This window comes from Alligator mississippiensis, chromosome 3, assembly GCF_030867095.1.
Source record: "Alligator mississippiensis isolate rAllMis1 chromosome 3, rAllMis1, whole genome shotgun sequence".
NCBI classification, from domain to species: Eukaryota; Metazoa; Chordata; order Crocodylia; family Alligatoridae; genus Alligator; species Alligator mississippiensis.
Window position 1 is genome coordinate 228,142,607 of NC_081826.1, and position 14,015 is coordinate 228,156,621.

Sequence of the window (14,015 nt, forward strand, 5' to 3'; positions counted from 1 at the left end):
GCAGGAGGAACAAGTTTGTGGATTACACATGACATCCCATTGCACCTTTACCTGCACTTGCAGAGAGGCCCTGAGCCACTGTATAAGTCAAGTCATGCATAATGTAGGGGAGCACTTCTCTATCTGAATATCAAAGGAAATCTCAAATGCAAACAGTAGATAAAAAAATCTTGCAGCTCTCAGAAGACTAAGGAATTCATTTCAGTAAGGCCATTTGAAGCTCTCACAACAGCATAATTAAAGCAGAAATATGTTAATAGCATCCAGTTGTACAGCCAAAACAACTTCTTCAAATCACATCTCAGTCCTTTTAAAATTTAATTCCATCCTGAATGGAAAGAATCCATGCCTTAGGCATGGCATAGTGACATTGCTGCATTCAGAATTATATTTTATAATTATGCAGAATACAGCTGTCCTAGATGTAAACTGGAAAAAATATAATTGCAGATTGATGGCTGTGTGTAACCTGCTCCAAAAACCCAAATAATACATTCCAAATCTGTCTGGCTCAGTTGTGGGTGTCTATAAATGATCCTTGCACTTAGTCAGACTGATGTAGTGGTAGATTTTAGTAAACTATTCTCTGTTTACTGCTACTAATAATTTCATAGCAATTCAGTGATGCAGCATCTTTAACAGCATGCAAACTGGAAGAGAATTTCACTGAAGGTGACTCTCATGCCACATCCATGATTTTACATCTGTTTCACCTCAGCTCAATGCCATTTGGCTGTGTTCAGAATTAAAGCAGCATAACTAAAGAGGTGATTTATAATTAATTTAACTAAAAAAGTATAACACTTAGTAAGTAAATGTTTAACTTGACTTAAGGCTTGTATTAATTTATTTTACATAAATTCCTTCCTACATTAAGATAAATCAATACAAACCTGTTTATATCTGATCAGGAATAGCTGCATGTTAAATTGTACCAATTTAAATCAGTTGGTATAAACAACCCCTTTAAACCAGTGCTACTCTGACTATAGATCAGACACCTCCATTTTTTGAATTGCATGAGTGTTTCCAGTATGGGGTGGTATTTCTGGCTGTCTCTTCATAGAAGGAATATTACATTTTCTTGCATACAACACAGACCTTCCCCCCCCAAATCAGCCTCCCAAAACTGTGGTGTGTGGGCACACAAGTCAGCAGAGAAGCTGATTTTCTTCCTGGAATAGAAACACCCTGCTTTGATTCCTGCTCCACAGCAGCTTTGGCATTAGTATTCAGGCAGCTGAGGGAGTCAGTTGACTCAATGGCTCTTTTGTTCTTTAATCCACAGATTTAACAATCGTTTCTCCTTTAAATAGACTTGCTGTTCCACTGACCAACCTAACCTTTTTTCAGTCAGTGTTGCTGTCTGTTAGCTACTCTTGATCTCTCTCCTCCATTTTTCACAGCCATGGGGACCATCTTCAGTAGCAGCTAGGGTTTCAGCTTTAATTAAGAAGGAAAAGGAAGATGAGTGAGCTAAAGATTAGGGTCTGTCCCTGCTATGAAACCATAACTCTGACTTTCAAAAACAAGTTGTGTGTTACACTCTGGGTCATGCTGTATGCAAGAAAATCTGGTATAAGAGAACCTTTGCTGGTGCAAATTGCCATCATTCCACTGACTAAATTGAGTTATGAAAATTTATACCAGCTGAGGATTTGCTCCTACATAACCTACTTCAGGAATAAAGATGCACAACAGCATTTGTTCCAACAAACTGTACAGTGAGGATCTAACTGGCTATAGTGTATAAAGGAAAATAAGGTTTGTGTAGGCAAGAGTCTAAATACAGATTAAATAAAAACTTCTACCAACATGTACAGAAATGGATCCAGGATTTCAAAAAGGAGGGAGGGGGTGCAGTTGCAGTTAGCATTGCTGCTGGGGTGGCTGCACCCTATTCCCAGCCTCCACCCCTGTTCCCTCCCACCAGGGCAGGCAGACGGCGCTGCAGGAGCAGCTGCTGAGGACTTAAGTCCCAAGGAAGGTAAGCATTCTATTCCTTCCTTCTTCATGCTCAGAGGCATGTCTCCTGCCTTTCTCTCCTCTCTCTGTCCTTTCCCTTCCCATTCCCACCATCTCCTGCCTCCTGCTGCCAGGTACTGTCCTAGAGGTGAGAGGAGCTCCTACCCATTTCAGATGGGTTGTGGGAAGGCTGCACTCACTGAGGCCTGTGGCAGCAGTGGCAGTGGCTAGGGGGCATGCTCTCCTTCCCTGCATCTGCTCCCAAGCCGGCAGAGAACATCTGGGAGGAGCAGGCAGGAAGGAGGAAAGTGTCTGCTCACTGCTGCCACAGTCCTGGGCTGAGTACAACCTCTGTGCAGCCCAGATGTAGTAGGCAGGAGGTCCCCTCACTCCCTGGGTGCTGTCCCAGTGGCAGGCAGGGGATGGAGGAATGGGAGAGGAGGGGAGAGGTGCCTTTGAGCATGGAGGGGAAGGGAGGGAGGGAATGCTTCCCTTGGGACTTACATCCCTGGCTGCTGGTTCCAGAGGCATGGTCAGAAAGGGTCTGTGGCTGCATCACTGCACCCCCTCTGAATAGGCCCCTGAACACATACATCTTTTTAGCATTGTACTTAATGATCATACTAAATACTACCTCTTCAGAATATGTATTTTATATGCTATGCTCATTGTAGTTATTACAGAGACAAGTAATAGCCACTGGAATATAAGAAAGTAGGATTGTTCCCAAGTTTGTATATTTAATATAGTACACTGCAAATGACTTCCTAATTTTAATTCTTATTGCATCATAAAATTAAGCATATCAAACCTTACACACTGCTAAAAGCTGTAAAGCATACAGCCACACTGAGGCCAAATGGAAGAGGTAAGAATAGGTCTTACTGTTACTTGCACCCAAGGGTCAGTCCTTTATGGGGAGGGAACAGCAGGAGGAGGAGGAAGAGGATCTGTTTTGGCAGTGTTCCACCTGGAACTGTAGATTGGTGTACACTACATTCATCTGATATGTTACAGAAAGCTCAGTGGGTCCTGGATGCATGTGCTGAACAACTGGAATAGTTAGAACAGTGGTCTCCAACCTTTTTATGGTGAAGATCACTTTTTGGCATCCCAGGATCTACTGCACCCCCCGCCCCCATCTGCCCTGCCCTGATCCATCCCTCTTCCCTCTCCTCCACTCCACCAAAAAGCTGCCTGGGCTCTGACCCCAGTCACCCAACCCAGCGCAGGTGGCAGGGGGGGTGGTTCAGCACAGCCACATGCGTCCTGCTACTCCGGATCATGGAACCTCTGACAGACTGAGATCGACTGCCAGACATTGACTGGTTGGTGACCACTAATGTAGATAATAAGCCAGTTTATTACAAGTGCTACTCTGCATGTCTGAATGATGAGATTCTGCATTTTATAACCTGGGCTTAGCTAAACTTGAACATAAATTTGGACTGAAGTACGGTGTGCATATAAAATGTATTAATTAGTCCTGAGGATGAGCCAGCAAATCCTTGAGTACATTTATATTCAAAACCTTTCTGCTGGCATAATTACTTCACCTATGTGAGTGGAGTAAAGCAGAAACTACTGCTTGCCTTCTGGCTACAGGCATGCATGGACGCTTCAATGCCTTCAGTTGGCTATTGTGGTCCAGTCAGCAGTTGGTGCCTTCCCACGGTGCAACTCATGCACAGCTGTTGAGTGGAGCCACATGGAGCCGGAAGTACATGGTCACGCAGGAGCTCTAGTGCTTTGATGGTGACTGCTGTTTGCTGCCAGCCATCCTGTCAAGAAAGGCAGGTAGATGCAGATGTAATCTAAATATCTCCATGGGTAGACAAGCCCTTGTCTAAATCTAAGTTTATCTTCTAAGGATAATAAAACAGTGATATCCCTCTGCCAAAGTTCAAGTTTCTTCTCCAAACCTTTGGGATTTGGAGCAAGATAAGGATTAATATTGGAAGCCTCCAAAACAGCTGTCTTGCTTTTATTCAGTATTTGATTAAGAACTTGGGACCTGAGGTGGATGCAGCAAAGCAAATATTAGTCTATACAATAAAAGTGTGTCAAAATCTCTACACTTCAGATAACAATGACCCTCCTGATTTACTGTATTGCTCTCTTATGTATGGAGTTTTACACATGCTTTTGTTCCATCTGAAACTTATCTCTGCTATGTCTGCTTCTCTCCCAGAGACCCAAAGAAGGGTAATGTGATACCTGAAAGTTTGTCCCAGTCTGTCCCAGACATGCAGCTAGTCCAATAAAAGAGATCATCCACAGAAATTCTTGTCTTGCAAAATTTTAAGCAACTAAATACATGATATAATGGAAACTGTTAGGCAGTCTCAACTATAGGTGTCACTGTTGCTTTGATAGTAATGACCTGTTCAATTGGCTCTGAGCAGTGACAAGGTGGCAGTTGGGAACAGTGTCACAGGCCTCCTGTGTGACCGTGGAACAGTCACTTAAATCCCCTAAGGCTTCATTTTCTCCTTCTGTAAAATGAGAATAAGAATACAAAGGGGGTGTCTTTGGACCAAAGAGGGTAAGACTTGACAGTGTCCAATACAGGAACAGAAAGGGCAAACTCCAGTCTGGCCTTGCGATGAAAATACACATTTTGGAATAAGAGAATAACAGAAAAAAATCAGCATCCAAACAGTGGGCTTGAGAATACACTAATTGTACTGTACATGCACAATTGCCTAGTTTCTTCTTCCATATACAAACTGCAAATCTGAAGCTCTTAGACACAATTTATTAAACACTTTTGTTTCCCTATTCCAAATCTCCTTTAGAAGTTTTCCATTAGTTCCTCTGCTGTCCATCTATCACTCTCTAATTTCTTATATTAAGGAGAGGCTGTAACTTAATTTCTAGAAAGGAGAAAACAGATCATTGATCTTGGTTATGTTTTATGTAAAAAAAAAAAAAGTTGTTATATTTTCTGAGCTTTTCTATAAAATCATTCATTTCCCTTTCCAAGAATACACTTGCCAAACAGAAGCAGGAATGATTTGAGGTTTAGAGAGTCTCTCAGAGATGCCTGTCCCAAGGCTGATTTGAGTAACTTCATGTTTGGTCCTGTTCAAAAGCCAATGTTATGCTGTATTCACTTACATCACTTGTATCTCTGTATGGATTATGCTTTGCTGTCTGTATGGGTCTTTACATTTTGGACATAGCTTACTCAAAGGCTATGGCTACATATCTAAGACTCAGTCGTATGTAAAAGGAACTGAGGCATACATGCCTAAAGAAAAGGGCCTATTTGGCTAAGAACATTACCACTCCCATTACCACTCCCCTGGCCAGCAAGCAAAAAGGGCTACTGTTGGGATGGGCACCCAACAGTATTGCCTATCTATAATGGAAAATATCAGCCCCACAATAACAAAGCATCTCAGGGAGCTGGATCCTTAGCTAGGGGAGTTTCAGGAGCTCCAGGAAAGAAAGTATTTTCAAGAGAATTCTTAGACTTTTCACCAAAGTGAAAAATGCTGGTGATGGGAGGGGCAGCCTGGAGGTATTTCAGAGCTTTCTATGAGCTAGTGGTGGTCTTTGGATTATTTCAGGCGTCAGAGCTGGCAGACTTAGCAGGAAGGCTAAAGGCTGGAAACTCTAAGAAGACTCCCTGGAGGATTGTGCTGTAGTCAGGAAAGAGGGTGAGAAATTTTATCTGGTTTTGTGTACTCTATCTTCAAACTATACGGCCAGTTTTTCTTCTACAATTCTTTTCTCCTATAGAATAAATCCTTTTGTTATCTTGTTTGACTATGGAAAAGCATGATCTCAGAGTGTATGAAGTTCCAGGCTAGCCCCTTCTACAGAGGCGGTACCTAGAATTCTTACATGACTAAAGGGAAAATCACCGAGAGGTGGCAAAGATTCCCCTGCTGTAGCTGTGTGGTCTGGTCAAAGGGCAGTGGAGCTGAGGCTTGCAGGGGTAAGCTGTCCCAGAGCAAATCTTGGTCTGTTCCTTGAGATAAGCAGTGGGACAGCAGAGGGAAACTTGGGGCTCCAGTGGTACCCCGCCAGCAATGCTGTGATAATATGCATGTGTACCTTTTATCTTATTTCATTTTCCTTTCCAAGGATAACCTGAATGGGCATGTCCCCATGAGTGTGCATGTGCAGGGGTTTGCATTTCCCATGGGACAAATAGCAGTGGTACATATTTCTGCCGCTGCTGTTTGTTCCTGGGTATGCCCCTGCATGCACAGCAAAGTGAACCAGGTGGGGCAGGGGAGGTTAGGGCCAGCACCTGTGCTAGCCCCAGCAGTCTCACCTGGGGTTCTGGAGGCCCCCAGGGGCAGCGGCAGTGCCAACCCGGCTGCTCAGAGCCTGGCTGGCAGCCAGAGTGTGGTTCTGGCTGGCCAGGCTCCTTTTCTGGTGGTATACACTGCTGCAGTGTGTGCTGCGCTGCTTTTTTCAGTGGCAGGTTTTTTTTGACACTGGGATCTCTTAGTGTAAAAAAACCTGCTGTGCTGTAAACTAGCAGCATGGCAAACACTTGCACATGTGACACATGCAGTTTACAGCACCTCAAACTGCTTTGAGGTGCCACAGACTGCAAGTCCATGCTCGTGGGGACACACCCAATAACTGCATTCTGCAAATATAACACACAGCAAAACAGAAAAGGAAACCAATTGTCAATGTGGCCAAAAAATGAATAGAAGTCATATGTTCACCCAGGAAGGAAAAGGTCAGCAGAAAAGATGTAAAATGTGTACAATAACCTTCCATTGTCAAAGACTTACATGAGAAAAATTCCATCTAGGCAGCACGAAAAAACCTACATTCACCAGTAAAAACCAGATGATTCTTATGTAGGTGCCTATGTAGCTGGGGGAGTCCTATGATGCAACCTGCCTAAATGTAGCCAGTAGAGCCCTATCTACCTGTGCCCTAAACTTAGCTTGGGAAGTCATAACCATACACATGGTCCAAGTCCTTGCCCAGTCTCTAACCCTACTAGCTCTAGCTATGCGGAATGAGCCATAGCTTCTATAAAGCTGCACAGGACTGTACAAAATGATGATGACAAAGTTTATATCCATGATATGATGGCATATCAGTAGTACTTATTAGTGGAAACTCATGGCATTGCCTCTTTTATTTATAATGTACATGGTGCCTTCAACTCTTGGTTGTTCATATAATGCTGACAAATATTTTACATGGTCCTTGCCCCAAAGAGATTATTATCTAAACAGGCAAACCAGAATATGAAACACAAGGAAAAGTTTTAGTATCTATTTATTGTATTCAACAATGATTAAAAAAGAATCTCCCATATGTTCAAATATGGTGAGATTTCATTTTTATCAATTGGTTAATCCTTGCATGAAGTACCTTAAAAAGGCTACATAAGTAATTTAAAGTATCAACTTAAGTTTTACTGAAGAGGAAAAGTAATTTTACAAAACTTATATCAAATTATTAAAATATATTAGTGAAAAATCAAAGTGAAAACACATCTCTTGGACTTTTGCAACCAAAATAAATGCTAGAACAATGACATAAGCATGCTTATAAATCAGGGATGGGCAATTATTTTGGGCAGAGGGCCGCTTACTGAGTTTCGGCAAGCCATCGAGGGCTGCATGACAGGCAGCCCAGGGCAGATTAATATTAATTTTCTAAATTTTTTAGGGGCCCCATGGGCCAGATAGAATGGCCTGGCAGGCTGCATCCGGCCCCCAGGCTGCATTTTGCCCACCTCTGTTATAAGCAGACCAATCAGTTTTATTGTTGAGTCAGTGCAAAAAGCAAACATCATAAATGGCAAAAATAGGTGAGATTAAAAAAAAATATATTAATTGAAGGTGTTTGTCATAATTTAGTTGAGGAATATGTTACATAAGACAAAGTTTGACATTTTTCAATGCTTCTTTATCTATAATGAATTTAAAATACCATTAACATATAACTTTTAGAAAACAAATTGCAAATCTTTTCACTTTCCATTACGACAGGTCAAAACAAAATCTAGAGAGCACTCACGATTGCTATCTAAACTTACAGGATGTAGGTGATTATCCCCAAAGACCACATGTCCACCTCTGGGCCATAGGCGCATCCTCGTAGTATTTCTGGTGCTACAGATAATAAAAACCTTGTCAATAAAACAAAAATTTAATGTAGTAGTAAGTAATAGTAATATAGGTCCAGCATTTCAAATGTGCCATCTTAAAACAGTACAAAAAGGACCTGATCATTTCTTAGTCAAAAGTTCTATTCACTGATTAAAGGCAGCAGGAATTATAAAGCCTAAATGAAGAGAGTGGGAATTAGTTATAACTTAGAAAGACAAAGATTCATCATAACTTTGATCTCAAAGTTTTAGCTAAACCACCAAATCCATGAATGGGATCATTCACAATAACCTGAGTTGTATAAAGTGTGTGGTACTTGCATTTATATAAAAAGCTGAAGTCAGTGGGACTCCATAATTAAAACTGTAAACAATTTCCATTCCAAGCCCTAATTCTGGCCATGTCCAAGTCTTCTGTAGCTTTCAATAATCTTTTTGATCTAAATTTTCTTATGTTTAGTCTCACAGGGGAGGACCTATTCTTTTCTTTTTTGCATTTTGTCTGTGCATTAAAGTCTGACGCTTAGCTACCAAAATAATAACTCCACAGTTAAGGTTTCTCTTGAGAAGATGCTGTTGCCCAATATAAGGAATCCAAACTTGCAAACAGAAAGCAAGAGCATTCCAATCAATTGCTATTGCCACTGTTGGACAGAGAGGGGAGGGAGTCTCAGACAAAGGGCTTAAGCCTGAAACAGCGAAGATGAGATATTCTTGACCAACAAATGGGTGAAGGTGAAGCCAGGCTGCTTTGTGGTTCTTACAAAATATCCACTTGTTGCCTGTGAGTGATGTGAGATCCATGTTGTGGTGTGCATCTTAAAAATGTGTATGCCAGCATGCACATGATTTAAGCCATGAAAGTGCCTCATCTACAATACTTCTCTGCTTCCCACAGCTTTCAAATACAGTTTACAAGTTTCTGAGAAGAATGTCCACATACTGTACTTCTAAGAACACCTTAATGAAAAGACCCTTTCCCTACCAAACCTTCCATTTGCTCCTAGGGAAAAATGCTCCAATATAAGCAAGTAGAGATAAAAAAAATCTCAGTGAAATAGAAGAACATAGCACTTCATAGTTTCATAGTGGCTAGGGTCAGGAGGGACCTGAACAGATCATCTAGCCTGACCCCCTGCCACAGGCAAAAATGAATGCTGGGTTCACAAGACCCCAGACAAGTGATCATCCAACCTCCTCTTGAATATGCCCAAGGTAGGGGCGAGGACCACTTCCCTGGGAAGCTGGTTCCCGATTTTGGCCACCCTAACTGTAAAATATTGCCTTCTGATCTCTAACCTAAACCTATTCTCCATCAGCTTATTACCATTGTTCCTCGTCACCCCAGGTGGTGCTGGGGAGAAAAGGGCTCTACCTATTTGCCGTTGATCTCCCCTGATGAGTTTCTAGGCAGCCACCAGGTCCCCCCTCAGCCTCCTCTTGCTGAGGCTGAACCGGTTCAGGTCCCTCAGTCTCTCCTCGTAGGGCCTGTCCTGCTGCCCTCTCACCAAGCGGGTGGCCCTCCTCTGAACCCTCTCCAGGCTGGCCATATCCCTTTTGAAGTGCAGTACCCAGTACTGGACACAGTACTCCAACTGTGGCCTGACCAAAGTCACGTAGAGGGGGAGTATCACCTCTCTGGACCGGCTTGAGATGCACCTTTGGATGCATGACAAGGTATGGCTGGCCTTGCTGGCTGCGGTCTGGCATTGGCGGCTCATGTTCATCTTGGAGTCAATAATGATTCCAAGATCCCTTTCCACCTCTGTGCTTTCAAAAGGGGAACTCCCCAGCCTGTATGTATACTTCTCCCAAGGATTCCTTCTCCCAAGATGAAGCACCGTGCATTTGTCTACGTTGAACCCCATCCTATACTTGTCTGCCCACTTTTGTAGTCTGTCTAAATCTAGTTGCAGCCTCTCTCTCCCTTCAAGTGTGTCCACCTCGCCCCACGTCTTAGTGTCATCAGGAAACTTGGACTGTGTGCTTTCAACCCCTTGTCCAAGTCGCTGATGAAGATGTTAAACAGTGCGGTTCCAAGGTTGAGTACAACCCGTCCACCACTACTCTCTGGGTGCGCCCCATCAGCCAATGTTTTACCCATTCAACTGTGCAGGCAACAGTGAGTAGGGTGGAGACCCACCAGTCCCTCTCCTAGACTTCATTAATTGGCCTTCCTGACCTTCAGTCTGTCCTCTTTTGAACATGCACTGCTATGGACTTGTCCTTGATAACAGTCTATGGAGTACAATTTGCCTTCTGAATATCCAAGCTCCCTTCAAGGAAATTCCCAGTCAGTGGGTTTAACTAAACATGGAGACAGCAAAATCTCCTGAGGTCCATTCCAACAGTCCCCTTCTTCCTCCTTTTGTCCTTATTCATAGATTCATAGATGTTAAGGCTGGAAAAGACCTTGAAGATCATCAAGTCCAGCCCCCTGCCCCAGGGGCAGGAAGTCAGCTAGGGTCAAAGGATCCCAGCAAGATAAGTGTCCAAACACTTCTTGAATGAGTCCAGAGTAGGTGCCTGCAGCACTTCTGGAGGGAATCTATTCCAGGCCTTGGGGGCTCGGACAGTAAAGAAATTTTTCCTTATGTCCAGCCTAAAATGGTCTTGGAGGAGTTTATGACCATTGGTCCTTGTTATCCCTCGAGGCGCTCTGGTGAACAGACCAGAGGGATTCCCCCAGATCCTGATGCACACCCCGTATGTACTTACAGGCTACCACCAGGTCACCCCTGAGCCTGTGCTTTTCCAGGCTGAAGAGTCCCATGGCTCTCAGCCTCTCTTCATAAGGCCTATTCTCTTGTCCTCTGATCATGCGCATGGCTTTCCTCTAGACTCTTTCCAACTCCTTGACATCCTTCTTGAATTGCGGAGCCCAGAACTGGATGCAGCACTCCAGCTGTGGCCTCAGCAAGGCTGAGTACAGTGGGAGGATGACATCCTGGGATTTACTTGAGAAGCTTATGACACATATGGGATGCAAGTCCCTCCAGGACTGCCTCCCCCACATCCACACTTCCTGCACACCAGACCCCATGTAGCACCAAAGACCTTGTGAAGACCTTCTGAACTTCCTTGTATTTAATTTAGTGTTTCACTAGCGTACTTCTAGAAATACCAGTTGTCTTCCAAAAAAAGTTAGAAAACAACTAAACTACAGATCTTTTATTATATTTATGAAATGCTGAGAGTCAATCTTTATATTTTATATGTTTTTAAATATAAACTATCATTTAGATGCACATGTGGAGGCAAATCAATATCCTCCTGCAAACAAGAATCATATGAGCAGTGAGGATTTATGCACAGCTATATAAATTAAAATATGGAGGCTGACTCACTGAGACATCCTGAACAACAGCATGGTGCTAAAATACTGTTGGCACCTCTTTTTGCTGTGAAAAAAGTGAAAAAAATGCATCCCCCCCATATAACTGACATCTGGAGGGAATGCCAGAACCATATTAATGGTATGCCTACTGTCAACAAGCAAAGTGATCCCACCAGATTATTGCACCAAAGTGTTAAGTGACGCAACCAGTTGTAAATAGAGTTTCAACGACACCACGACCGGGTACCAGGAAAACTCCATACTTAGTTTACTAACACTCTGGGCCAACGTCATCGGGGACCCAGATAAGAGCAGACATACTGCATGTTTGCGAGTACCTTTGTCAGTTGATGACTCAATAATCATCCCCTATGTACATGCTGTCGACCTTGGGGCATGGTTCCAAGCCAGAGACCATGATGATCCCTGTAATGTGAGCATTGACATGAGGGTAAGAGATCAATCTATTGTAGAACATCAATATACCTAGGAAAGCAATTTATCGGTAGCTAGCATGAAAGCAAGCAGATGCGCCAAATATGTTAAGAGTCTCTTGGGAATACCAGTACCTGGTAAGCCAGTTCCGATTAGATGTTCTGAAATTCTGTGGGGCATTCACCCACACGGGATCCATGGGGTAAGGGACGACGATTCCCTCACTTGGGACCCAGAGAAAACTGAACCTACATGGTTCATAAAGCTTCCCCCCGGCCCATTTCGACGAACCAACCAAACGCCTGTGGTTCGTACCGCATTACACCACCGTAGCTGTTAATGTATCTAACCCAAATGAATGGGCATCTTATTTCTATCCAGTACGTAAAGTTGCTATGATAAGTCAGTGGTGCCATGGGTACGAATTATCGCCAAGCGACATTGCCCTACCCGGGGAGTTAGCCAAAAGCAGATGGAAAAATAGAAACTGCGGAGAGCTTAAAACTCCGGCTCCCCTGGGAATGTTGTGGGCGTGTTCCGATGGCCGCCTCTATACTAACCTCCCGGCTACGCTATCGAGTGTAAGTTGTTTCATCGCAAACATACTGCTATGTCCTCCACTATCCATTAATAGCGCAAAACCATCCAGCCCCATATTGATTAGACAAAAGCGGGGTGCAGCGTGGAGTTCACTCTCGCAAGACAAAAAGGAACACAAGTTCTGGGGCTGGATAACTGGTGGAGCCTATTGGTGGGCAGGACCACGATTCAGTATAGCGCAAGCCCGAACACTTATCGCTGTGTTGGCAGAGCAAGTAGAAACCGCCGCCAACAAAACTGCAAGGGGGTTTGCTTTGGTAGATCAACAGCTCCAAGCCACGTCCCGTATGACATTACAAAATCGGCTAGTATTAGAAGTTATGCTCCTTAACGAAGGAGGTATCTGTGGATATCTCAACTTATCGCACAAGCATTGTTGCATATCCATCCCAAACGTATCAATACCCCTAAATCAACAGATTAGAGACCTCCAAAAAGTGGCCAAGCAAACCAACAGGATCAATGATGAGGGAACGGGGTGGCTTGCAAGCATTTTTAGCTCATTGGGATGGAGACCCTCTGCATGGTTAATGCATTTACTTACCCCATTAATTGCGTTGTGTATACCCCTGTTGGGAATGTTATGTTGCGTCTGTATTGGATGCTGTATTGTAGATACCATCAAGAAAAGAGTAGCTACGTTATCTACTTTGGTTTACACCCAACTGTCCACCTCCGATATCGATGAGGAAGAGCCTGAGTATGCTTCAATGGACAGTACTGTATAATCTTGTATGTATTTCATGCAATAATCTGGCAGAGGTCAAGGGGGCATGTCAACAAGCAAAATGACCCCACCAGATTATTGCACCAAAGTCTTAAGTGACGCAACCAGTTGTAAATAGTGATGCGGTGGCGGAGTGTATCAGCAATTTGACCCAACATGCGAGCGATGCGTGATCAGAGCGTGATCACCTGTGGTCTAGCCAGTCAAAGACCACCTAATGGGCATGGCTGGCTGGCCAGCATGTCCATGGGTTCCAGAATGTACCATCAGGGGAGCGTCCTGATTGGCCGAAAAAATTATATAGGGGACCGCACGCCTCGGTGCATGGTCCCCAGGCTCTGACTCTCAAGGCGGATTGATCACCCGTCTTGGGGCCTGGTCAGACGCCTAGGTCTGTAGCAGAAGCTGCTCCGGTCGCTCCAAGCATTATAGTTTACTGCATCGCCAAACCCGGAATGCCTGTACTTTGTCCCAACCAGACATCGTACTTGTATACTGCGGTCTTCACCCGCCACCCACCGCTTATCCCTTGTTGCTGTATATAGTTCATCGCCTCCAAGTTATATCACCCTTCAAGTTGTTTCGACAGTTCTGTAAGTAAATATCAAATTTTATTTCACACCTCATTGTCTGCGGTGCTTATCTCATCTCCCTCTCGCCCTTGGCATCCCCGAGCTTGTTTGGGTTGGTGTCACCACCCGGTGCCCCACTTGACACACAACTGCGGCCGTTTCCCAAGGACCATCTGGGAATTGTGGCCCACACCTACCTGGCTGACTTTCTGAATATTCTGCTGCACTTAGGTGCTGGGCCATTTCCCTATCAGTCACATTCATACTCATGTGAAGGAG

General features: G+C 43.9%; 1 protein-coding gene across 1 annotated transcript in view; it reads right to left on the bottom strand.

Moving 5' to 3' along the window:
- Nucleotides 1-14,015, bottom strand: part of CAMK4 (calcium/calmodulin dependent protein kinase IV) — a 351,293-nt gene that overhangs the window by 23,858 nt on the left and 313,420 nt on the right. The window contains exon 8 of the mRNA XM_014600951.3: nt 7,994-8,069. Within this exon, the coding sequence (XP_014456437.1) occupies nt 7,994-8,069 (76 nt within the window). The remainder of the gene's footprint in view (nt 1-7,993; nt 8,070-14,015) is intronic.